General features: G+C 38.8%; 1 protein-coding gene across 2 annotated transcripts; it reads right to left on the bottom strand.

The window, feature by feature from the left end:
- Positions 1 to 4,599: 4,599 nt before the first annotated feature.
- hat1 (histone acetyltransferase 1) lies at positions 4,600 to 22,557 on the bottom strand. 2 transcript variants are annotated; one of them, XM_023290745.3, is made up of 11 exons: positions 22,476 to 22,557; positions 21,201 to 21,269; positions 20,975 to 21,050; positions 17,069 to 17,189; positions 11,511 to 11,687; positions 11,278 to 11,399; positions 10,608 to 10,712; positions 10,118 to 10,224; positions 9,490 to 9,641; positions 8,044 to 8,160; positions 4,600 to 5,277 (listed from the first exon to the last, which is right to left on the bottom strand). In XM_023290745.3, the coding sequence occupies exons 1-11, from the start codon at positions 22,480 to 22,482 to the stop codon at positions 5,107 to 5,109; spliced, it is 1,224 nt and encodes a 407-aa protein (XP_023146513.1). In that variant the 5' UTR covers positions 22,483 to 22,557; the 3' UTR covers positions 4,600 to 5,106. The 2 variants fall into 2 exon arrangements, with proteins under 2 accessions (XP_023146513.1, XP_023146512.1); XM_023290744.3 differs by having other exon boundaries at positions 21,201 to 21,272; positions 22,476 to 22,553.
- Positions 22,558 to 26,366: the final 3,809 nt, after the last annotated feature.

The following is a 26,366-nucleotide window of genomic DNA, read 5'->3' as shown; positions in this document are numbered from 1 at the left end:
CCCCGAGAGTTTCAGACATAAATCAACCTCCCACATCTCCACTCTGACACAGACAGCCTGTGTCCCCCCTTTACAGAAAGCGCAGCAGCTGAGGGCCCACTGCTGGATCCACTGTAATAGCTTCGACTCCAGCAGAAAGAGCACTGCCTTCTTCAGATTTCAATTCACTGCACCTGAGTGGCTGATCGACTGCAGAAGGGGGAACAGGCTGAAATGGACGTGCTGAATATCAGACTTCTTGGCATGGACATAGCTTTGTTTCTGAACATAGAAAACCTGACATCTGGAGTTCCTTTAAAAATACAGATATATCTCCCAACTACAACAGAAAACGAGGCCAGTTTCAACATAAAAATGCTCTTCAGGATCAAGGCAAAAGCTTTCAGTTTCCATAAAATATTTTTTAAAAGGTGAAAAAAAAAAAATCTAAAAAGAGCAAGCTGTTGCCAGTTGTTTACCAAAATAGATTCAGCATTTTTCAAAGCTGAACGAATAGAAGAGCAGTATTTCTGAACGTACAAGAAACTAATACAAAAACACCCCTTGTGTTGAGTGATATCATGAGTATTTTACATGATCAATCTTATCTAATCATCACTTATTTTCTCAATTAATTGATTGTTTGGTCATTAAAACAACAGAAAATTGCAAAATATGCCTTTCAGAGTTTCCCAGTTAACACCCTTTAAATGCTTTGTTGGTCCGACCTACAGTCCAATGCCCAAAACCAAAAAAAAAACAAAACAAAAAACAAAGCAAATACCCACATGGAAGATGCTGCGACCATCAGAGCCTGTTTGGCAACCTGCCTGATACTAGTATACGACTCAAAGCAATTGCTTGATTATCTTTGAAGTTTCTGATTAGTTTTCTGTTGACCTGACTAATTGGATAACCAACTATTTGTTCCAGCTCTAATTAGGAGTAAATACTCACACTGATTAATAAATAAAGCAAGAAAAAAAGAACCCTAGCATGTTAAGATTCTGAGGGTTGCTGGAAATGAGTATACTCATGTGGCTAAATATCAAGGCACATTTGGAGAAAATTTGTTTTTTTGTTTTCTTGCCAAGGATTAGTTAAATTAGACTAATATTATTCTCACGTACGACAGGGAGCAACAACTGGCCTCGCTCTGTCTGAAGGATAGACTGTATGTAAAATGTAGACGTAGTAACCGTGACATACTCATTAGTTTATGGAGGAACATTTTTAAGTCTTGTTTTTCAATAGTAAGCGAGTGGTGGTTCTAACTTAAAAACCCGAGCACGCGACACGACCTAAAATATACCCTTCTTTACCATTTATTTTACTTTAAATGGGACTATAATTTACAAAATTAACATCATGCTGCATTGAAGGTGACTTCAAACTAGCGATTCAGACCATAAACTAATTTGGAAAATGTTTACTTTGGTAATCAATCCAAGGAGAAGTAGGGTTCTTTTTTTCCTCATTGACTTCTCCACAATCAGACTCAGGAGTCGCCCCCTGCTGGCTGTTTTAAAGAATGCAAGTTTAAGGGACTTCTGCACTTTTCTGACTCTGAGATTACGTGCATTTTTTGCTGGTGATCGAAGGTCTAAAGACAAAAACATAATAAGAATAATTTTCCAGCACCTCTAAAGGTCTGCCATTAACACGCTGTATCTGGTTTGTTTAATCTGTAGAAAAAGTGCTAAAATGCAAACGTCACTTTTGTGCTGCACTATTCCTGATCAGGACTCCAGTGGATGTGAGGGCAACTGGTCCAACTCTCTGCAAGAACATGAAGAAGCCTATTTCCCAAAACGTTAAACTTTTCTAAAACAATACAGACAGGTGCAATTGGACTTGAGGGCCCAGGATAGACTCAACCTGTAAATGTATGGGGAATAATTAAGCCTCTGTAAACTCAACTGTGTGGTCTGAAGGGGCAAAGGGGGCTTTCACAACCTTCTGACAGCTATGCAGGGGCCTGCAGATCCTCCAAACAAGCCAACTCCACGGCGGTTCGTTGCCCTCGTCCAGCAGATATGCGAAGACCGGAGTAGGTGCATCAGCATGCGGCATGAAAACCTGACGATAGAAATCTGGTAGAATTAATGAGACGTCATATGAACTCATGGGCCCACTAAATAATAACGCCACTTTCCACTAGCAGGTCAGTAGGCTGAGCTTGTGCAGTGCAATGCAAAATGTGCACTCACAGCAGAAAAAGCAGAGAAAACTACAGTGAGATGAGGCCCCTCGTGGCCATGAGTGGATTCAATCAGTCTGAATTAGAGATGTGAAGGGTTCCAAGGTTTTGTCTTGTTTCAAGTGGAGAGAGGAAAAAATAGAAAATTGACCTGGCAGCCTTCATTTAGTGACAATGTGTTAAAGTATTATAAAGTATGATGGGTATTCATCACAATGATCTGCACAAGCGGGGGCAGTACAGTGGCACAAAGGTTTTCAATTGAAAACCATAATACTCATTAGTCTCAACACTCAGCATCGGCACCAATCAGAAGTTGCATTAGCTGCAAGAGGCTGCCCGGGCAAAATTACACCCCTTATACGAGTAAAACATCCCCAACACGTACTGGGAAAGGAATCAATCAGGCAAGTTGTGATCTTTAATATGATATTATACAAAAAAACCCCAGAAATTTTACATTAATATCTCAACTGCTTCCTACTTTCTATTCTAAGCTGCATTTAGAGACCACTTAAGGGAACAGTCCTGAAAAAAAACAAGGTTTTCCTTCCAATTTGAGATAATTATTTAACTTAGGGGATGACCAGGGAGGATATGAGAAAACCCATAAATGCTGAAGAAAATACACCTTATTGTTTTGTCTCAAAGCTGAAAATAGTAAGTAAACGAAATCAAACAATGCGACCAGGAGTATAAATATAATCGCAAGATAAATTGCTATTTAACTGACAAAGATTATTTAAAAATATATATATTTACAGTGAAGGAGCAGCGTGGGGGCGACTCTGGGCTTAACAGAGGAACAAGGGAATGGCTCAAGATTAATACTAGATGTAGTTTATACACCAGCCTGACATTAAAGGAGAATGTGAGTATAAAGAAACGTCACAAATGTCAGATTGGCTGCAAAGAATACAAGCGAAGGTAGGTTAATCTATTATAAAATCCTGCATAGATTTCAATTTTACACTTCTTGCATTGATTGAAATGTGTTTACTTGAAGAAAATCAATGCTGGCATTGTAACAAGGATATTGATCTTGTGGACCTGCCTTATGTACTGTCATTTTGAAAAAAATAAGAATGCATAAACACCCTTAAACTAGAGCCTCAACAAATACCTCATGTCATCACAGCTGGGTCGACCAATTTCTGCCTGGTCAATTATCTTATGCAATATTAAGAATTTTACCCGGTTGTTATTTTTTTTATGACTAACTGCCAATAAAATGATTTTAAAATTCATAAAATCTATTACTGTGGCTCTGATGCAGCAGCTTCTATGGGTAACTACCACTCTGGTCTTTAGCAATTCTCCTCCAAAGCAACCAAACATATATAAAACAGAAACACACAAAGCCATTTCAACAAAGTTCTGCGTAGGAGTTAATCTACATTTTGACACAAGGATTCCGAGTTTAACTGCAAATGTCTATAAAATATTTATCAACATCAGTCCACCCCTAGCTTGGGCTAGCAGTAACACGTTTACTGTAGCATTCAGGATCATTTAACACAATTACAAAAGCCCATTTAGACAATAGTGTGCAGAAGGGCGTCTAAAATGTGCTAATGTCTCAAATAAAGCAGTGATACGACTGAATATGCGAGTTAAAAAACTGGGGAAAGGCTACAAGTGTAAAAGAAATAAAAGGAAAAAAGACATTACCATACCTCAGTCTGTAGCTCCTACATACCTGTTCAGAGTTACAGTAGCTGCTACTAGCATAGCACAGACGAGTCTCCAATCCAACAGTCGAGTTGCATCGTGGGTAACGAAGGCGCCAAAATTTGATGAGGAAGAAAACTCATTCCAGGTTCTGCAGCATTTATTTTTTGGTTTTACCGTTCATACATCAATGTTTAAAAGTGCAAATCAGTGAAATATCGTAACGCAACTCTGTAATAAGGTATGATTTCCATATTAGCTGGCGGACCTCTAACCTGAGTTTTTACATCTTATGTGGAAGAAAACATTGAGGTCACAGAGTTAATCACTTTCTCCGATGATCCAATCATGTTGCACAGCTAACTGCTGTTCTGGATATATTCTCAAATTATTCATGACACTAAACATGTGGGTAAAAAAACTCCCTAAAAAATCATCCAATGCAAAATAAAAAAAGATTGTTTTTGCTACCTCTCCGGGTAGCTGATGACCGGCCAACTTTGTTTGGATTTTTGAAAATGTGGCAATTTTTTTAATCCTTACAGTCCTGCAGCAGCTGTAAACAACCTTCTGTGTTTTTCAAACATTTTTAAAGAAACTGATCATTAAATGTGACGACTATTAACTTATTTTTTGTTTGCCTGTATTTGTTGTCTTGTTGTCTCTTTATCTAGTATTTTTTAGGAATACTCTTTATTATGCTAATGCACAATCTCAGAATGTTAAACCTAAATGACAAAAACAGAAACTCAGTTGTTCAGTTTTATTTTTTTTTCCCCTTAACAATAAGAATCACCCCATTTGAACAATATACAAAACCGCTTTTTTTTTTTAATTTTCAGTATGAAGTGTTTCAAAACACACGCCGGGAACTCTTTAGACAAAAGGTCTTTTACAAAAATGTCTATCATGGAGAAGAAGCAGGGTTTCTCCACTGAACAGTGGACCTCTGATCACCTGTGAACTTTTTATCATTTAAATCTCACGCGATGCGATTGAACACCCTCCAGCTTCACTATTCACCTCCCCTACTGTATCGACATCAGCTGGGAAACAGACAGGCTTTTTCTGCTGCAGCCTTTCACCAGCTACTATACATCTGTGACACTCTTCAATGGGAACAACGACTGTGTTACAGTGATAGCGCATCTACTCGGCTGCAGCAGAAGTCTGTAGTGATGTGGGCTTTGTACAGATTGGGCAGAGCACCTGTATGTTGAGTGGGTGGGCTCCAGGCCAGCGGTATCTCAGTCTGATTAGGCCTGCGTCGCTAGCCTCTCAATGATTCTCCTGTAGCCTTCCACGACGACCTGATAACTCTTCTCCAGCTCCTCGTGCTGCGTCTGAGTGTCCATCTGACCCATGTGGGACACCAGCTCCTCCGGCCGCAGACACTTCCTCATCTTCGCCAGCTCCCTCTGATTCTTCTGCACAACAAAAACAGCAAAAAGACATTAGTGTGATCACTTCTTCCACTGGCATACATGACAAATATGCACACACCTCTACAGTGAATAAAACATCCCAATACTGCCTTAAATGTCTGGACCACAGGTACAACGCGTCACATCCTACCCTCCGACTTGGTAGCTTCATTTATTTTCACTAGGTGGGAAGATTATTGTCTCGATCTTCAGGCAAATCAGATACGTTTCTCAAATCAAATCTCCAGTATAAACTGACTGCACTTCTATTCTGCAAGTGATCCGATCAGATTTGCGTGTCCAACCTATACGCATGGGTTGCTGTGGTAACTATATAAGCGTTGGTAACTATGGAATTATGATGGTGACACAAGAGGTTTTTTCCAGCTGTGCCTGTAAAGAAACCTCCTGCCCTAGAGTGCCAGCAGAGAACATATTTCAGCCTCTGTCCAGAGACTGTTTACATGTCACCTTCCATACCACTCTGCTGGATCCTGCTTAGCACTTTCGTCGCTCAGAATTTGATGTTGTAGCGGTGCGTCGCATTGCGAGTGACACAATAGACACTTTGAAATGCAATTTGTGTGGCGAGAGCTTCTGAATTTAGACATCTGTAGAAATCAGTTTGACATTTCAAATCATCTCCAAATCTGCTCTAGAAATGCGTTTCTCTGTTGTCTAGGTTTTGAAAATCAATCTAGATTTGCAAAAAAAGAGATCTGGGCTGACAGTCTGAACAAGTAGCCATTATAAACTGGTTACAAACTGTTTCCGTTTTTAATTTGCAACATGTGATAGTTAGAGGGTGTCTGCACAGTTTGCATGTTTAACGCAGTTGTTACAATCATACCAGTCAATTACTGAAGTCCTTTGTATTGTTGCCACCGTCAGTAGTAGCTGCAACAGTGTTTTAGTATTTTTTTCTATTGATTACAGATCTAGGACAATTCACCATCACACTCATGTAGGTTTATAGATGTTACTGGCAAGAAGGAATCAAAGAGGTTTGTGAATGAAATTTAAGACTCTGTAATATCTTCTACCAGAAGTTTTGTTGTGGTTATATATAGTTTCATAAAACTACAAAAAAAGCAACGATTTTGCGAATGTTAAAGAATGTTTTACAAGTCAGTAGTAAGTCATTAACAACATTTGGGATTCAGGCCGTGGAAAACGAGTCTAGCTCTGTGGTTCATCTAGACTGCGTAACACACAAATCCATTAATCGACACTTAACATTTTCAACTGCCGAGGTCATTAATAGAAAATTGGTAGGTTACTCTATTAAAAAAAGGGATCATACATTCCAATAATCGATCACACACTCCCTGAAGCCCTCTTTTAAACAGAGGGAGGCTGAACCCAGAGATTTGCAGTCTAATTGGTAAAGAGCCTTAACATGTGAGTAATGGTGATACTCATGCTGAGCACAACTCTAACAGTAATGTAAATACAGTTCTCTCTGAAGATGGTGGTACCAGACTCATAAACAGTCTCATTCTGGCCTCATTCTGTAGCTTTGGAAGAGTCAAGATGTCTATTAAGAGGTCATTCTGTATGTTGAATCAAAGAGTTTGAAAAAATCATATTGTGCAACAGGAGGATCCAGGCGATTTATACACTCTTTGTAAAGTATGGCTCAAAACACGGAGATTTTTGCAGGTTTCTGGATGTGGACAGACAAAGCACAGTTTCACTAAGTCCAATGAACTCTGCTGTGTGAAAAACCTGCATGCACATGCATGTATACATGGTCACTGGGGACTTGGGAGAGCAACAGCAGAAATGTATAATCCCTCTCACATTCACAGAGGAGCGGCCTCTGCCATCTGACTAACTACATGCTAAATCTCCTCAGGGAAGGAAAATCGCCCTGCATCTGGCCACCAGATCTTTCGTTGCCACTCTCCCAAGGAATTCCTCCTTCCCACTTCACCACATAGGTCTTTTCCATGTCAGATTCTGCCTTTTCGTGAGACATGTGGTTACACTGCTGACAGCAAATTCTCTAATGGATGGTATGCAAAGTCTCAGTGAGCAGCTCAAACATAAAATGTCACAAGCAAACAGGATGTAGGTAGTTATTCTGGTGCACAGAACTACTCAGTATTTCCCACTGTCAAGTCAGGCACAGAATCAGACACATTGAACATGTTCTGTTCACCAGGCTCACGTCTGTTACACCAAATGTCTGAACCTCAAAGAAACTTGCTCAGAAAAACATGAGAAAACAACGAAAAAGAAAAAAAAAGCTGCACCGCTTTTGGAAAAGCACTGAATTCTGAATAGTCGCAGCTTTTTGACAAAGTGCTTTAAACACACTTTCATGAAAATTATTTCTCCCAAAGAAATGCAAATCCTGACTAATGACATGTGTCTGAATAGGAAAAAGCTCCAGCAGCAGCAAAACCACAGACGCCTGGTGCGCCCTATTGTGGTTGTAACAATACAGCACTAGTAATCTATCAATTTTCACAGGACTGAAGATCAATTTTTCTGCTGTTTTAAAAGGTAACATAATAAACAGTGACAACACAGGACTGTAAGCTGTACTTGGGCCTTTTTTTTCTTCCTACACAAAACAGCTATAATGCTATGCTAACAAAAGGTGGAGACTGCACACTGGATTCTTGTTTGACAGCAACAGAGACAAGTTGACATTCAGATTTATTTGAATACGTGAGGGAATCACTCAGAACGTCATCCTGACCCACTCCACACTGACATGTAAAGTATTCTTCTCTGGAGCTGTGACAATTAAAACCTCACCCTGTAGGGTCCAAATAGCCTCTTCTTCACTTCTAAGCGGTACTCTCTCGCTTTTACTTCATCACTCATGTCTGTGGCTCTTAGACGCAGGATTTCGTACACTCGCCTCGCGTGTTTCTGTGGAAAAAAAAGAGAACACTTTAATTAAAATAATTTTTCATTTCATTATTTTTAAACCATTATGCCTCAACAGGAGCCAAACACACAGCCCAGAACAACGGCGACTGAATGTCTTTCGTCAAATAAAGGGCATTTGATTAATCAGGCAACTAATTACTTGCAGTTTTTTTTCCAACAAAAGCTGCTACTTTTACCATTTACTTAAGTAGCTGCATGAACCAACATAGAATGAAGGCATTTCAGGCAAGAAAGTGGAACTGCTAAACATAGGGATATTAAAAGTTTTGCAAAAGACACTGGGGAGAAGAGAGACTATCAAGTAAAAGTATTCATGTGCATTTAGAAGTGGGATGTAAGTAAAAACTAAGTTCCCTGATGATTAAACGGAAATTTTTAGAAAGCAGTCAAAATGAGCTCAAGCTAGTCAACTGTTATTTGCATTCTTGAAAAACCAAATCGTATCTTAAAAGCTTCTGAAATTCATGTCACAAGCTCCGTTATCTTTTCAGATCGAGTGGGATTGATCACAGCGTCTGTAGGTGAACAACTTCATGTGAACCAGCAGTTTATTTTGCTGCAGGTTAGCGTTCACATGTCCACACTGACTGTGGTTTTTATATATATATACATACATATGTATATAGCTCCGGTCAATTGCTTATATGTCAGTTCATTAGGACACAACCTATGTTCGTACATTAGCTCAGTGGCTTCCACTCGTGACAGGTGGCTGCGTAACACCTGATATGCAACAGTGAACTTGCACTGTACAATAATAAAATAATAATTAGTGTAACCAACTGTCTATCTGGTGCTGACTAGGGAGGGAGGCAAGTTTAGTCTCTTAGTTAACTAATCATGCACATTACTAACTGAGAAACTATGACTTTAAAGTTACCCACATTTACTTTAGTTGCCTATTACTACAAAAATTGAAAAATTATATTCTTTCAAAAGCAGCTGGAATTAAGTCTTTGTAGTTATTACAGTATCATTGAGAATGCCTGCTTTGTTTTGTTTTGCTGAATTTATGTGACTGTATGAACTGTGTTAAACAACAATCTTGATAACCCTGTTAATTATTTACCAAGCAATGACATGAAACATTTGCGAGCTACAGCTTCTTAAATGTGGAGATTATTTGGTTTTCTGGTATAAAACCCAGGAGAATAAATATTTTGGGGGTTAGAGCTGTTGTTCAGAAGTCTCCTCAGGTTGTCTGACATGACCAAGTTCAACTGGACAAAACTACATTGTGAGAACACATGAATTTATAAACAGTATCTATATATTTGTCTGTTACATTTTGTTTACGCTGTTCATCACCTTGTTAATTTTCAGCTTCTCTTGTGCCTCTTTGACCATGTCAGCTGAGAAGCCGAGGTGCAGTTTGTCTGCAGCGAAGGACGGCAGGCCTTGGCAAAGCTTCGCCAGCACAAAGTCTCTCAGCTTCACGTAGTTCTCAGAGGGGTCTTCAGCTGGAAACAGATATCATAATACACTTACTAACTACACTTTTATATCTATATGACAAAAAAACAACATTTTTTTCAAACCTTAAAACTTTAAAATAAGCTACCTACACTATGAAACACAAAGAAGAAACATTACTCAAGTTCAGACGAGGAACCTTCTGCATATTCTCCGTTTAATTTTACAGTTCTTTCTTGAAAAGGTTTTCACTGTGAAAGGAAAAAGCTGGGATGCCTCTTTAGTATTCATCCTCCGTCTGCATGCAAAGCGTCTATTTCGATCCAACTAGTTTCAATAGAGCACATTCTAGTATACAAGCCAGCCTTCCAAATTAACTCACCGTCTGGATCCACCAACTGCAGAGAAAAATCATTTAAACTGTTCGTGGGTGATGCCTGGATCTTAGATTAAATGTTTATCCCACCTTCTTCAACACAGTAAATAACATTTTAAGAAAAAGAAGCAATAATGCGATGCTCACCTGTGATGTCTTGCACTTTGGGCAGGCCACAGTAAAATCTGTGCACGGCCTCCAGAAGCTGAGCTCCATGACCCTCTCCTTGGAACGGAGGCAGGATCAGCATTTGGCTGTTTAGTTAAAGGTCAGACATACACGCAAAACATAAAGCCAGTGTGGATACAGGTTAGTTGCAAAACACATTTAGGTGGCATTAAGAGTTGTTTTTCTGAGTAGGAACAGACACTGGTTGACTGAAAGCAGGAAATAATAGATTGTTACACTGATCCATCAATACAACAAATCAAATCACATCAAAAGCTTATCTATAATAATATAAAGTTGTTTTCAGATACAAATCACCCTGGTTTGGTAGTGAAACAAAATCTGGTTGAATGGTTGGCTATATAAGCCAGTAATTTGGGCTCTTTGGGAAGAGGATAAAGAAATGTATAATTTTCCACTCCTTTTTCATACAAAAGAATGGGAAGGCACGTGCTGCCCCAGCAATTACCTTACACGTGGTCGGGTTTTGTCTGGGTACACGTAGTAATTATAAACTGTCATGTAGCCAACAGTTGCGTAGAGAGTCTCCCCATCTTTATTGTACTTTTCAAATCTGCAGATAAAACACAAAGGCAAACAGGTCAATTACCGGCACACTCCCATGCAGTGTCCATTTTAGCCCCTCTGTTCTCGTGCCCACCCCTCACCCCCCAACATCAGCATGTTAGAGCAGCCAGGGCCCGATTGGTACACCTGCTACAAACTGAATACATTATGCACTTAATTGGAGTACTGCAACTTAGAGGAAGAGAAGGAGTTGGAGGAGGGACTGAGCTCCTCAAAAATCACTTCAGTCCATTTTCCCCATTGTCACTATTAATAGGTGCCAGGGTAAAGAAAACACCGGCAGAGGCTCTTTTTACTGTTAAGACATTGTTCAGTGTTTCAAAAGACAACAGTATTCAATTCAGCTCTTGCCCCTGAAAAATCTGAAAAGGGCTTTTGGCACAAAGGAAGCTCTTGCCTGATCAACAATTCTCCTACGGAGGGAAATATAATCAAACTGGCCTGGTAATTGGTCACAAGCGCCTCAAAGGGGGGCTTTGTTTTTCAATGACACAATAAAGGCTGTAGGGTAGGGCTGGGGGGGTTTGATGTCAATTAAGGAGGGCACTCACACAAGAAAGAAGTCCCAACGATCGTCATCTGCGTCGATGAAACTGGCAGTCTCTATGAACCACATGAGGAAGGTCTGCAGGCGCTCGTGGTACTCTTGGAATCCCGGGCAGGCAATATCAGCCTGGGGCAAACAGCAAACACAAATGTCAAATATGGTTTAAGGAGTAGACTAATTAAAACTACGCTAAAAGTGATGTTAAAATCTAAAAGAAGTCCCGAGTTTCTCTGGTACCTTGTGAATCTGGTATGTGAACTCTCCTGCCTCCTCGCTGTGAACGGTGTACGTGTGAAGCAGGGTGCCAAAGGGTTTGAAATTGGCCTCCTTCTCCAGCAGCGAGATGAAGTCATCAGTGTTGTAGGTGAATCCAGCAGGAACGATCTCCCGGATCTTCCCTTCAACATCATCGGGCTATAAAACACAATGAGAATCAATTCAGCAATTCAGAAAGCAGATAAGAATGATAGAGGACAAGCTAGCTTAAGATTTTCCCTAATTACAGCCAGTGAAGCATTTTCAAACAAAATTAAAAATGACTTTGCGTGTAGAGTTTGTTTTTGTTCTTAATTTAGGCAGTTTTATTTTGTTTAAAGTGCAAAATAAAACTGGAAGCATACATGTTTTGTGGCAGTGAAAGGAAAACCATTAGGCAATTAAAACTGTCAGCTGAGCAGAGACTGCAGCAGCACCCTCCCCCTCCCCTCCCCGGTGAAAAGGCCACTTAAATCCGTACATTTACTACTTATGTTAAACCATGAATATGTGATGAAGTTGCCACAATAAACGCATTTCTGCTTCTCACTGGGAAATAAAATCTTATGAATTGATCTCAACTTAACAAACCTTTGGGCATCCATAATAGAGGCCTCTCCTCTAATCCTGCCAAGTGAACCCAATCAAATGAATTTGCCCCTGCGTTTTCAAAGAGCCTCATAGACAAAGGGGCCCTACCCTAGGACTTTTTACTCAGTGCAACGTGTGGTTAGTTCAGCTGTAATGTTTGCATTGTATCCATTTCCACAAGGATTGACATGAGAACACTTTGCTAAGCAGCCCTTTCACACCATTTACATGTGTGATGGGCATTATTTCGGCACAGAGACCCTTGCTGCTCAGCATTGAAAACTGGGAAATGAAGAAGGTCTGAGCAAAATGCACTACAAAAGGCTAATACAACATACTGCTAATTCCTCCCTTTCAGACATCAGCTAATATCTAACTGGAAGTAATGCACCTGCAGCTGAATGCCTCTTAACCATTGTAATTGTTCAGCCACATTTCTAGGGAACAAGGACCACACTTAAAAGGCCATGGACAAACAAGTCCTTTTGTCCTGGGCACTCTCCTACATACTAGACACTAAATTGCACAGCCTTCCAGAATAGATGCCTTAGTTTGGCATGAATATAACTTAACAATGTTCCTTTAGAACAGTTTGTTAATGTCTTTGATTTCTAACAATAAGTACAAAGGGAGTACAAACTATCTAATTTGCTCTGTTGGTATTATTTCATCTGTTTAATCCACTCCAAAGGCCATGCTACGCTGAAAATTTGCAGCAATTTGGCAGTTTTTAATTAAAGTCGAAACTTTTTAAGTGAAAGAAATACACATCCTCATGATTTATGAGTCCAATGTAAATACTTTAATGGAAAGACTACAGGTATTCTACAATTTCCTCCCGTTTCCAGCACATGTGCACAAATGGTCTGGCGCTAAATCAGAGCGTTCTGGGAGAAGTCCAGCACCACGGTGTTTTTGGCTGATTAAAAGGTGAGTTTTGATCCGAGTCTTGTATCAACGCGGCAGCTGCATCAACTCCATCTCTGCCTCCCCTCGTCTCTCTTCTCTCACCAGCTGCACCGCACCCCGACCGGCCACATGCACTCAGAGACAAACACTCTTCAGATGCAGCCTGAACTCTGCTGCTCCTCTCGCTCGCTGCCTCTACACCAGCTGCACTCAAGCCCTTAACAAGGTGAACACTCAGAGGTCAACGCTGAACACTAAGTAGCAGCACACATCGCCATCACATTTCAGTTTGAATATCGGCTTCAAACCATGTTCCCAAAAAGTGTAATGGCTCTCTTTACGTTTAAAAACAGGGAACTGATTGCCATAGGGTTTTTTCCTTCTTTTTTCCCCCCCTGGAGTTGCCAAAGATGAAAGAAAGCACCACCGCTCTGGGGGGTTATTTGTAATTTCAGTGCATCCACAATAATGCTAAATCCTCGTGAGTTTACAAGTTCTACCAGCGCTCCCACTACCCCCAGTTAAAGACCACATTGTCCAGTATGGAAGCCCCCCGCTGCTTCCAGACAGGACAGATGTCCCAAAGTTGAATCATTTGACCTCAGTAGGGCCCCTCGCTAATGCTGGTATTCGTTTTGCATGTTTGCTGCATTGACAGCTTCAGGAAATATTCAAAGGTGCCAGTGGTCTTTTGTGAAGTCCCCAGGAGAAGCATTTCACTTTACTGTCCGCTTTTATCCAAATACTAGCTGTTGATATGTAAATAACTGTGCCAGGCAATTTACAAAAATGCTGAAAGTTCTACATATTAATTACTCTCAGAAAAACATTTAAACTAACTATCAAGACATCAGCTGAGCAATAAGTTAATAAATGCAGTAACCATTGCATGAAATAAATGCATCCTTTAAAAATAAAAACTAGAGCAATACAGAAAGTCATATTCAACCCAAACGGTCTTGACTGTCAATAACTTGAGCAATAATTCAGTCCTGAAAATAAATGTACAATATATCCCACCGGGTCACATTACTTCCCCTGCTGATTCAATCACAGAAAACGCTAAAAATCAATGCCTTGCGTTAGTCCCCACATACAAAACCATTTGAAACCATTCTTTTCCGACAGGGCGGAGAAGGATTAGTGTACCGGCACAGGGGGCCATAGTGGGATGAGATTTAGTCTAACAAAACAGGAGATCTCTTACTGGAATAATGTCACCCCTGAGAGAGGCTTTGAGGTCCCTCAGTTGGGGAAGAAACAAGAAAAGAGTACATTAGGTCTATCTACTCCCTTTAAAGAGTAATTGATCGCACAATTATGGAGGCAGCCACTCAGGAAAGCTGCCTTGTGTTTGTCTATCAAAATTACCGCTTGATTTGCTGAAGTTCAGATTAATAAGGGCACCTTTTGTTCAGTACTTTGATATGTCGAGTTGTTTTCAGTATGTTTTGACAAATAAAATAAAATCCTGCTCCATTTTCACTTTTGCCGTCACCTGCTGTTAGTTCAAAAAACACAAATTACATCTGACGCTAGTAACTCAAAACTAACATTTTCAAAACTACTGACAAAAAAAAAACAATACATGTCTTTTCCTTCAGATTACCCAAATGCATCACAGTTACTACAGTGCTTTTAAGCCGTTCCTCCTGAGTCTTTTCCCATTTTCTACAGTTTTATAATAGCGAGCTAAGTTAGCTTATTGACACAGAACAACAGTAAAATATCGTTTAATGACAAAGTAAAAAGAATTTTGAAATAACCAATAATATTTATCTTGCCCACACTCTCTGATATAAATGAGTAAACCACAAACTAAAGCCTCCAACAGTTGAAGTTCAACAATCGCTATTGTGAAGCCATTTAAACACAAAATAACCTTTATAGCTATAATATGTAGGATTTAGACTGTTGAATTAGGTTTAATTAGTTTAAGCATAAGATATCTTGTTAAGTCGTCAGTGAGAGCAATTTTATTCCAACTTGTATTGTTTTACAACAGGTTCTCCACCAGTGTTTCTCTGTAATTCATTGCTTTCATTTTCCAGTCTACCTTTACAGACCCTCTGACAGCTGATGCAAAGGAGCATCTCTACATCATGAGGCTGCCACCATCAGGCCTCTTGGTTGGGCTGGTTTGTTTCTGCTGATGTGACGTGTTTGAATATGCTAAATATAGCTATTAATGTGCTGGCCAGAAAGCTCAGTCTTGGTCTCATGGAGCAATCTTCCACTTTGCAGCACTCAGCGGACAAATGTCTAATGCACTGTCTTTCTGAGCTACAGCACCTTGGTGGCCTCCCAACAGTGTCTGCAGCTCGATGCTCAGGTCAGACTACAGCTGTGCCATATTTTTTCAGTTTGTCTGTAAATACTGTAGACAGCTCACTGCAAAGTCTCCGCTTACTTGAGACTTAAGTGCCTGAAAATTAGGATTACTATGATTTAATTCTCTCACTAGTTCATTCTATGCCTCTGTGTAGTGTTAGTGGCACCATTGACTGCCACCTTTTTGCTGCAAATCTGACATATTGACTCCTTGTTGGGCTCACCTTTTGTGATTTAAAACCTGAGGGCAAAAAACAGCAAAGACTGAACTTAGTGACCCAAAATTTTTGAAACATACTCTCTACTGGAGGAAGGTTTGTCTCCCAAACTGTCATGAATAATTAATAATAAAATCAGGTCGTGCAAAATGTCACCGTAACGCCATGCAAACCTTTAGTTGCAACTGATTACATGAGGGATACGAAGAAATAGGTAGTTCAGTAGTTTCCCCTCTTCATATCCATGAGACAATCTCCTCCTGCCAGCTGTGTCAACCAACTCTCAAGCACAGAACATTTATTTATGTGATAGCTGCTGTTTTAGATAGAAAAAAACACTCCTTGTGATAAAAAAAAAAAATTGGACTAATATTATGGCTTTTTGTGTGTAATCTATGATAAAATGGAAACTGCTAGTCATCACTGATGTTTACTGAACATTTACTTGAGTCAGCTACAAACTAACTGACACCGTGTCAAAGATGTTGTCAGTGTCGTCGTATTTTATTAAAACAGACGGCCAAAAAGAATAACAGCATTTCACAGCTCAACAACCAACATGGCATACTATTTAGGAATGGCAGGCCACCCTGTCGGCATTAGGTTGTACCCCAAGTTCCTTGAGACTTTTGACCATATGAGAATTACCATATTTCAATATACTGCATTGAATAATATGAATTGTTTTATAGCGACAGGGACATCCAGGAACCTGCTTTCATGGCATCTACCAGTAACAGAATCTACAAACAGACCAAGCTGGATGTGAAGGCTCTTCTCTGAAAAATAATATCAAAATGGGAATTATTGATTCAACTACTAGGTTAAAATAATTGAATATATTGTTCATAATGTTGGCAAGTAAAGCTAGCAGGTAGAGTATACTTAATGTACTGAGGCTGCTTTAGTTAATCTAGTCTTAGCATGGAGATTTTTTCTTTCAATTTTAACTGAACAAGGTTTTCTTGGCTCACTGTGGTCCTTCTTGTAACAGACAAGTACTTTCTTACACAGTCACAAAGCAACTAGTCTACTTTAAGTTTCCTGTTTTTTGCCAAATGATGAATCAAAGCCAAATATTTACTCGCTTTTTAGTTTTGGTTCAATCAGTCGACTCCTCAGCAAAATATCTTGATCTTTAGTTGTTAGAACTGGACATTGGTAACTCAGTCAGTTATGGAAAGTCAATGAGGGGATTTCTATTTAAGATTCTCACCTAAAAAAGTTCATGATTCACTCAGCATGTAAAATTCATCACCACCTGCAACATCCATCTTAAGACTCTGGTATTTAAAACATAACAGAGCAGCTTTTGGTACATTTCAGGAGGAGGCAAAGTATTACCATCAATTATTAACACTTGTGCATGTTTCAGGCACTACTGATGGTGATAAACAATCAACCCAACATGGTTGCCTATTGTCACATATAGTGAGCAGTGATTCTGCACTGACTCTTAACAGTGAAATTAAAAGGACATAGACATCTTACCTCCACACAGTCGAATGTCTCAGTGACCTTTGAGGAATATTTCACTTTGAAGAGGGTGCTCAGGTTTCCAGCAGTGTAGAACAGCTGGATCTGAAGACCTTTGTACCCAAACGCGACCTCACTACAGAAAAAAATATGGAGATTATTAAAAGTCCTAGTAATGTTACAAAATGTTTGACTAAGTTTCATGCAGTGTGCAGTCCAGCATACATTTATAGCTGAGGGACAATAACAAACATCTGATTATCTATTCCATGAAAATTGTTAAATATACACCTGGAGGGAACAATAAATGTTTACTGTAGGTCACTTATTTCACTCTGTTGCATTGTTTTTTTCATCATTATATCACTAGCAGTTTATGACAAAATAGATTCATCATTATGCAACTGTGTGATTAAGGTTTACTAGCAATTACGCTTGCTGAAATAATTAATGCCCCAATTACAGAGTTCCCTTTGAGCTGATTGCAGCAAGTGCAAAAATAACCAATCCCAGTTTTGACTAATTTGGAAATGCAATTTAGAGCATAATGACATGCTACTGTAAGTCTACACACAGGCACAGGTGTCACTGCCAATAATGTAGCCCTGCTCAGGTTCAACGCCTCTTTTGTGCATCAGATTACAGTCCTAATGCAACTCTTAACAGCTTTTTGTGAGGCGACAATAACGTGCAAGACGAATTACTGTTCACGCTCACATGACTGGTTCCTCTCTGCGTCTAACTTTACTTCATGATTTCCATCATGAAAGATGGCATGCTAGTACAAACATATCCAGTCCAATTCAATAGCATACTCAGTCAGCTTTACTGGCCAAATATTTGTGCACATACAAGAAGTTTGGATCCATTTTTGTCCTTGTTCTTAAAGTATTTAATCATACATTTAAAGAAGGGCAACAGGTTAAAGTAAGAAAAGTGTTAAACTACGTAAAAGGACATGTTTAAGCAATAGGTGCTTAGTATTAAGGGCCTCAAAGAGAAGTAATAAAAAAAAAAAAACAACTTAATGAATCAGGAGATAAGTGAAACAGTAGGCAGGTTTGCTCAGTAGTTTAAAGATAAACATATTCTTTCAGGGAGAAGTGAAGAGATCATTATCAATCTCATATCTCAGTGTTATTCACAGTGAAATTAGGACATGCTTAGCTTAGCATAAAGACTAAAAAATAATAAGAAACAGCTAGGATGCGTCAGCTGGGTCGTAAATTAAGCAAACCAACATCAAGTAGTTACTGTAACAGGCCTCCTCTTAGACTAAAATTCTGATTTTGTACTAACAGAAAATAAAGTAAGAAAGCAGCACGAAACTCCAGCACTAAGAATCAAGATCACCTGACCAATACACTCTGCAGAATTGTACAAAACCTCTGGTGGAAGAAAGAAACCAATTTGGTCTATTAAGACCTGTGTTCCTAGAATAGTACATGTTCTCACCCATGTTACAGCAGAGAGGCTGTTTTCCACTGTTGGAGACTTAATTTCATGCTAACACTACCACAGAAAAGCACTCGGGTCTTGTTCATCCTTTTATGGTATTTCTTCTGACATATTGTTATATGAAATTTATTATACTAATAATACGATAAATTAGTTTTATTGTGCAACCTGTTATCTTCTGTGAATTATCAAGCAGACACTGTAATATTCTAAAGCCTCCAATGCACAGTTCTCTGTAATTTGTCCCTCTACAATTTTAATTCCATAAATCCAGAGAATGTTTTTGTAATCTATACAGCAAATGCATTTTTCTGTTGATACTATAATTAACTGTAGCTAAACTCTCTAAGTAGCTACAGTCATGCAGCCAAGAATAAAAAAGTCTTCATTTTTAGCACATTCATAAAACCTGCAACTATCATATGAGCTTGGCCCTTTGCCCACAAGGAGGTAATTTGTGTGCGACTGTTGCCTCATATAGGAGGTTCTGGGTTCAAGAGTGCCGGCTGGCTGGGATCACTCTGTGTGGAGTTTGCATGTTCAATCTGTGTGGGTTTCCTCCAGGCGCTCCAGTTTCTTCCCAAAGGTTAGGGTAATTGGTGAACTGAAACTGGCCATAGGTGTGAATATAAGCGTGAATGGTTGTCAGTCTCTGGATGTCAGCCCTGTGATTGACTGGCAACCTGTCCCAGGTGCACTCTGTCTCTCGCCCAGTGTCAGCTGGGATTAGCTCCAGGTGGCTACTTTCTGTGTTTACTTTCAGTCAGTCTCAGAGAAAAGCTTTTGAAATGATTCATGTAAAAAAATAATGTTTATTTTGGGGAGCAGGAGGAGGCTCTCGTTACTTGTCCTGTTACACATTATTCTGTGTGACTGCTTGTTCCCCTGAATCTCGACAACAGAGGTGGAGGGTGCAAAGTTAGGATGACACTTAGAGCCACAATAGCTACATTAATAAGAAATGTGCCAAGTTGAAATGAACCAGGATTATTCTTGAAAGACATGCACCCATGCCTCAGCAGGATCTTGAAAGAATCCACTTCAGGGACATAATATATCAGTAGCTGGTACACTATTGACCAATAAGTATGAAAATGTAAAGATTTCTATTGTGCCAATATTACAGTTTTCATGATAACAACATGTGGACATGCTGCTAACACAACAACACAGGTCTGAGGTTTGATTCTTGTCTCTCTGTTTGAGCAATTCATCAAACACCTGTTCAACAAGCAGACCATAAAAAATTTGTAACAGCAGTGTTTTTAACTGTCCTCCTCACAGTCAGCTCAAAATCCCTTCTTCATGCTCAAAATCTGTATGTTTTACACTTTGCAAATTCATATCAACAACAACATACAGGGAATTGTTGCGCACAAGATAAAGTCAACTAAGCAACAGTCAGGTCTAAGTAGCTATGTATCTGAAAAATAGTGGAATTGTTTCAAACTCTGGGGATGAGACCAAGCAAGAAGAAAATAATGTCTGACGTTAGTTTACAATATAAAGAAATAAGCTATTGGAAATTATTACAAACTACTTTTCAAAAAATGAATTCATTCTTTATTCTAGAAATGGTGAAGGTTCTTTAAATATTGGTGCTTGTGCATTTAAAAAGATCTAAATTTTCCTGTTCACGTTTGTGCATGTGTAAGATTATCAGTTGTCATACTGGCATTGGCCCCAACAAGCACATAATTAGCAGTTATCAGGCCTGAAATTCTGTATCGGTGCATCTTTAATCCATTCCAGTTAGCTTGAATTCATGCTGCCTATAATTACTGTTTACATGCAGAATGGAACTGAACAGCAGAATTTACCACATTCACTTTGGAAAGAGGGGTCTGCGACCAACAAGTGTTCATACACTTTTCTCATCAAGGTAAGAGTACAACATACACCAGCAATTAGACAATAACCACCATTCATTGTAATGTTTTCCCCAACAACCATGTGTCCTGGCTGAATATTATGACTGACTGAACACTGAGGAACTGGCTTGCTTTTGGAGGACAATATCAGAATGAAGTATTTTTATTGTACTCCACTCATGTCAAATTTTTTCCTTTACCACACTTTATGTCAAAGGGAAAAATAATACATGAGGAATTTTCCACTGTGACACTTTATTTTTAGAAAAAAAAAACCCTTATTTTAAGTCTTGAACAATGAGATCTATATCATGCATGAACCGACTTTACTCTCTTATTCTAGACATATTCTCAGCAGGACTGGAACTGATTTTTTTTAACTGCTATCAGACAAAGCACACTATCCAACATTGCTACTGTGTCATTGCATGGCAGCTCAATATTAAGACGGGTTGTCCCTCACACCTAAAACATAGTAATAAATCTGAGTGGACATTAAGTCAGGCAGCACTGCTGACAAAGATGCATCGGAAGTGATCAAATTTCTGCATTATTACAAGAAGCATTGTTTTAATGACAAAAAATGACTTACTCATCTCCAAAGATTTGGTGGCTGTACTCAGGGTGGAATGTGGTGCCATCATCTTCAACATCCTCTGGAAAGCGAACTGAGAGTGAAAGAAGACTGGGGTCAATAATTTAATTAATTAAAAGAGAAATTTGAGAAAGTACCACAAAATGGCATAATTGTACATATACCCACATAACCACGTGTACCTGTTTACAAAACATTCATAATAAAGTTAAAATAAACCAACCCAGCTTCAAGGATATGGCTTCATTTGTGTCACATTTGTACTCGGCCAGTTTCTTCTCCATGGTATTTACTGCTGAGGAAACACACAAACACAAACCATGTTGTTAACAGTTGTTTAGTCCTTTCTATAGACCCACTTTCTCCTGTTCCATTTCATTTTGAGAATACTGCTTCAAGAATTAGCCTGCATATATTCTGATCATCACATGAATATTTTAGTTTCTTTAGGTCCAAGTGTCCATATTTACAGCTTCCAGCTTCTAACGTGAGGATTTTTTTTTTTTTATTATTTTGGTCATACTCACATTAAGCTCATTTTTTCTCAGTTAACTGGATTTTACTCTGAAGGAAACAGGATCAAACCCCTACAACTGTATTTGGTTTCCGTCATAAATCAAAACACAGAACAGGAGATACAGGTGACGCTCCTCTTTGTGGCAGTCAAGCCACAGTGTCTCTGGTACAGGAAACTATTTACACAGCACTATAGATTCAAGCCCAACAATAACAGCAATGTAGACATTTTCTAAGATGAGATTAGGATACTAATATTCCTGCCTAATGTTGTCAACAACCTCCACTCTGCTCCACAGCAGCTCATGCTGACTGGTCACAGTAATAGAGGACTCTCTAACCTACTTAACCCCAACTTGCAGTTACATTCGTCTCCTCCAATCCTTCATGATGTAACACAGAAAGTTCTGAGATCATAAATGCCATGATTTTTGATCATGTAAACCCCTCTGCTCTCAAAAGCTCACACACCAGTAAAGATTCTGACCATCTGAGTTGCTCTACAACGATATGCAACAAATGTGACCCTTAAAGATTAGCATGCCATTGTTTAATCCGAATATATCAACACGGACAACTAAACGTGCTATCCATGTAAGCTACAGCCAGGTTGTTTCTGTCAACACATCAGGTAGCAGTTAGCACAGTAAGCTACACCATCTAAACAATTCATCCAAACAGTATAAGCTAACGTTATGTACATACACATATTAAAAGCACGCGTGCAACTTGAAATCCAAGCCTTGCACCAACACACAAACACACTGCCTGTTGTGATATCCTGGTAGCATGCTGCTAGCGTTAGCAGACAGGCCCACTGTTGTCTGTGCAGTGCAGCGTCAGCTAGCTTAACCCGTTATGTTTTCAACACGTTAGTTTAAACCTCCGGCGGAGTTACGACAGCGTTACCGTACATTTGTCGATTATTATGCGTTCAAACGAAGACAGAATAGCTATAGCATGGAAACGTTTAGCCTCTTACCCGCCATTTCTGCGCAGTGTTGTGCGGAGCTGTCGTCCCAAAAGACCCGCGGAATCAGAAGGACTTCCGGGTCCTTGTGTTTCCGTGGCAACAGGATCTAGTTTTTTTTTTTTTGTTTTTTTTTTTTTAACGGAACCTGTAGAGTTTCACACAGATGAAGTTAAAATAGTCAGTTTATAACAAATAAACTTAAAAAAAGTGAATAAAAACGACAGCTTACAATTAAGAAAAATAACTAAGTTGAAAGGATAGTGAGATAAGCACAAAACTAGGGACGTAACTTCCGAGTGGCTCGAAGCGTTGCTAAAGTGTTTATGAATGCAATGTGATAATTAAGGCAAATGGACAGACTTGTTTTATCTCTCTAATATTTTATTCTGATGTAATATTATTATTGGCATCACAGTCAAAAATCCAGTTTGGCTCCAGTTTGCTTGTTTTTGTTCAGCCAAGATTCCGAAATGTTAAATTCAAAATGATACATTTTTGTTCATAGTCAGCATCAGCATTTTTGTTTTGAGAAATGTTAACATTCTGAAATAGATTAAACATGCAGCCTTGGATCCTGGTAGAGGCAGAACACGATGCTGAAAATACTATACAATGTAAAAAAAAAAAACAAAAAAACTTATACACATAGATCAGACCAATGCTTAAATACCATAATGTCCCATTTTTACCTTTATCAAAAATCTTTATATTGAAAATACATGCATGCACAATACACATAGTGTATGCAAATAATGAGCAGTAGTGTTACATATCCTTAAACTGTAGAAAGTTAAAATGGTGGTATTAAGTGAATGAAGCTCAAATTGATTTAGAGTCATTACTCAGACAAATTAACTGAATATTATAGAAACACAAGTTAAAATTAATTACATTCCTCTAATATGCAGGAGACAAAGTATACTTGCTTAATGTGATTTAAATTACATATAATGTGTCACATATAACCACATATAATCAAGCTTTATAGGCTAGTTTTCCAACTGTAAAAGAGTTTACTCAGTACATATCAGTCGCAATCTTCATTTCCCAGATTTAAAGGACTATCATCAAAGTTCCTCTATTTGTTTATGTTCTAGTCTGATATAATAACATAATATCATTTCATATGACAATATCTGATTTTCTGAAACTGTTAAAAAAATATTCAAGTGAATGATCCTGTATTCGTTGGGCTATGTTATATTTAAGCAACTAACATGTCTATAGGACATATTGAGGTCATGAAAATAAATGCACCATGGGAAAAGTGTCAAATATAGAAGAATATAAATATCAAATTCATGTTTGTATTTGTCATTTTGTTGCACTGCGTTTTCTTGGTGCAGTGCAGAAGATAATCTACAAAAAGCCCCTTTTTTTTCCGAGTCAAAGCACTGATTTGTTGTGTTCTACTTAAATTCCTATTTTCAATTTTTCCTTTCTAATACCACCAAAAAAAAAATCAAGAGAAATGAAAATTTGAGAGGAACTCGTACCACTCTACATGAACGTCTAATTATTGTCATACAAATATAAGCAATTCATTTTGGATGAAAGTCCTCTTTAGACAAGTTAGCGAGACTAAAGAAAGTGGTTAGGTTAGACTACAGTGATATCGCAATAAAATAAATGGAACTTTACTCTCCGGGGGAAAGCGCAATCCTGAACATCCCTCTGAGCCCCAGTAATGCTGTGCTATCATCCCAGCCTCGGCTATTCTGTCCTCCAGGTGCACCAATGAATGACCTGCCCAGTCATGTTTAAGCCACTGTAATTTTACCTCTACTACACTATCAGCACTAGATTATCCCTTTCCTGAACAATACCATACCTTTTACAATCCTTAGGCAACAAATTGTGTCTGCATGGAGGCAATACATGCTGCTTGATCTCTGAACTTCAAACTACAGTCGTTTAGTTTTTTTTTTCAGAAGATTCCACAATGCAGGAGGGAAATACAGCGTTGTTGCAGTAAAGAGTTTTGGCACAGTCAATCCTTTGGTGGAGATTTTCTCAAAGACATTCAACAGCGTGTCTGAATGGGCTCGATTGGTAACATAAAAGTGCTTCTCATTACATGTATGGCTGGTAGTTTGATCCCTAGCAGGTCCTTGAGCAAGACATTAAACCCCAAATTGCTCTTCACACAGCCAGATGAATGTTATATCATGTTTTGGCCACAATATATTTAGTAAGGAAGTTGATAATGTCCAAACTGAGGGTTCAGATAGTTGAGCAGATGTTGAAATCAGTGAACTCAGCTGGAACAAACACATAACAGACTTTAACATTATTTACTGCAACTATACTTTTAACATAATCAGTTACTGAAATATGAAATCTTTCCTGAGTCTAAGTAGATCAGCTTATACTTACTGTAGGTGCTTATCTGAAATGTACCAATAACTTCCTAGTTGAATTGTTCTTAACTAGTTGCACACAGCTGCACGCTTTTACTGAGTTGTGTTAAAAGTCAAAAAGGCTCAGTGGTTTTGCTTCTCTAAAATTGTTTACAAAAAGACAGAAATTTCCACTGAATGTACTGGTTTCACCACATGACTGCAAGTCACATTTTTAATGACTGTAGCTTTCACACACTGTTGTAGGGTAACTTCACCAAAACTAAACTAATTTCTTGCTCTAATTCCTGCACACATTCATTTTAGCAGATGCAACAGCACAGACTAACACAGAAGTGACAATATGACCACTAAAAGAGAAGACAATAGGGCATGGGTTGAGGCGTTTGTCGGTGTTGGTGGTTAAGCAACATTTATTGCGCAGTAATATTTAAGCATTTGTTTTGCATAGAGATACACAAAGGTTTTATTCAGTAAAGAGCGGTGACGGAGAAAGTATTCATCCTTCACGTAAATAAAAGGATTAAACCTACACTGTAAAATTGCACTGTGACAAGTAAAACCCCTGCATTGAAAAGTATGTATAACCATAAAAATGTTAAAAGTATTGAAAGTAATAGTTCTAGATGCAGAAAAAATGTCCCATGTGTGTACTATTTGATATCTTATCTTAACTCTTATTATTTAACTAGGATTTTACTTTTGAGGAAAAACATGAACCATAACCAGTTTAGTCACCAATTCCCTCAGTTGACTAAACAATTAATGGGCTAATCATTTCAGTTGTAAAACATCAAACAGAACTGCAGCTATTTTCCACACTAATCTGTCCAGAGTTTATGTTCGACTATTTGTTGTCTGTCTCTGACATCCTTTTCTCTATCGTGATTTAAGACAAAAGAACTCTTTGCACTTCTTCATGAGACAGATCCTTAGGAGACAGATGAACATTTCCAAGTTTCAAATATAGACTCACATTTTCTAATTTGCAAGAATTAATTTATTTGTAATGTTTTAGTGCCAGATCTTTATATTTTTTTCATTATCAAGGTCTGATACCAAAATCCATCCATCCATTCAATATCTATACACCGCTTAATCCTCATCAGAGTCACGGGGGGCTGGAGTCTTTCCCAGCTGACTTAGGGTGAAGGCAGGGGACACCTGGACAGGTTACCAGTCTATTACAGGGCTACGTATAGAGGCAAACAATCACTCACATTCACACCTACAGACAATTTAGAATTACCAGTTAACCTCAGCAAGTTTTCTGACAGTGGAAGGAAGCCGGAGTACTCGCAGAAACCCACAAGAACATGCAAACTCCATGCAGAAAGATCCCAGGAAGATGGGGACGCGAACCAGGGACCTTCTAGCTGCAAGGTGAAAGTGCTAACCACCAAGCCACTGTGCAGCCCAAATAAATATATTGTTGCAAGGAACACAGTGTGTTTTTACCCTTTTTTCTCTCCCTTTCACCTTCACCCTAACCAGTCATGGCAGATATCTGCCCTCCCTGGGCCTGGAGGTCTCTCTCTGT

The sequence above is a fragment of the Amphiprion ocellaris genome, chromosome 11 (assembly GCF_022539595.1).
Source record: "Amphiprion ocellaris isolate individual 3 ecotype Okinawa chromosome 11, ASM2253959v1, whole genome shotgun sequence".
In the NCBI taxonomy this organism is placed as follows: Eukaryota; Metazoa; Chordata; class Actinopteri; family Pomacentridae; genus Amphiprion; species Amphiprion ocellaris.
The sequence above is the reverse complement of the archived record's forward strand: the minus strand, read 5'-3'. Positions and strand labels throughout refer to the sequence as shown.

What these genes read in the sequence shown, in the direction of transcription:
- hat1 (XM_023290744.3), bottom strand. An exon ending in AGACATTCGACTGTGTGGAG is followed by an intron (nt 11,688 to 17,068) that starts GTAAGATGTCTA and finishes TGTGTTTTATAG; the next exon opens with CCCGATGATGTTGAAGGGAA. An exon ending in CAAAGTGCAAGACATCACAG is followed by an intron (nt 9,642 to 10,117) that starts GTGAGCATCGCA and finishes ATCTGTTTCCAG; the next exon opens with CTGAAGACCCCTCTGAGAAC.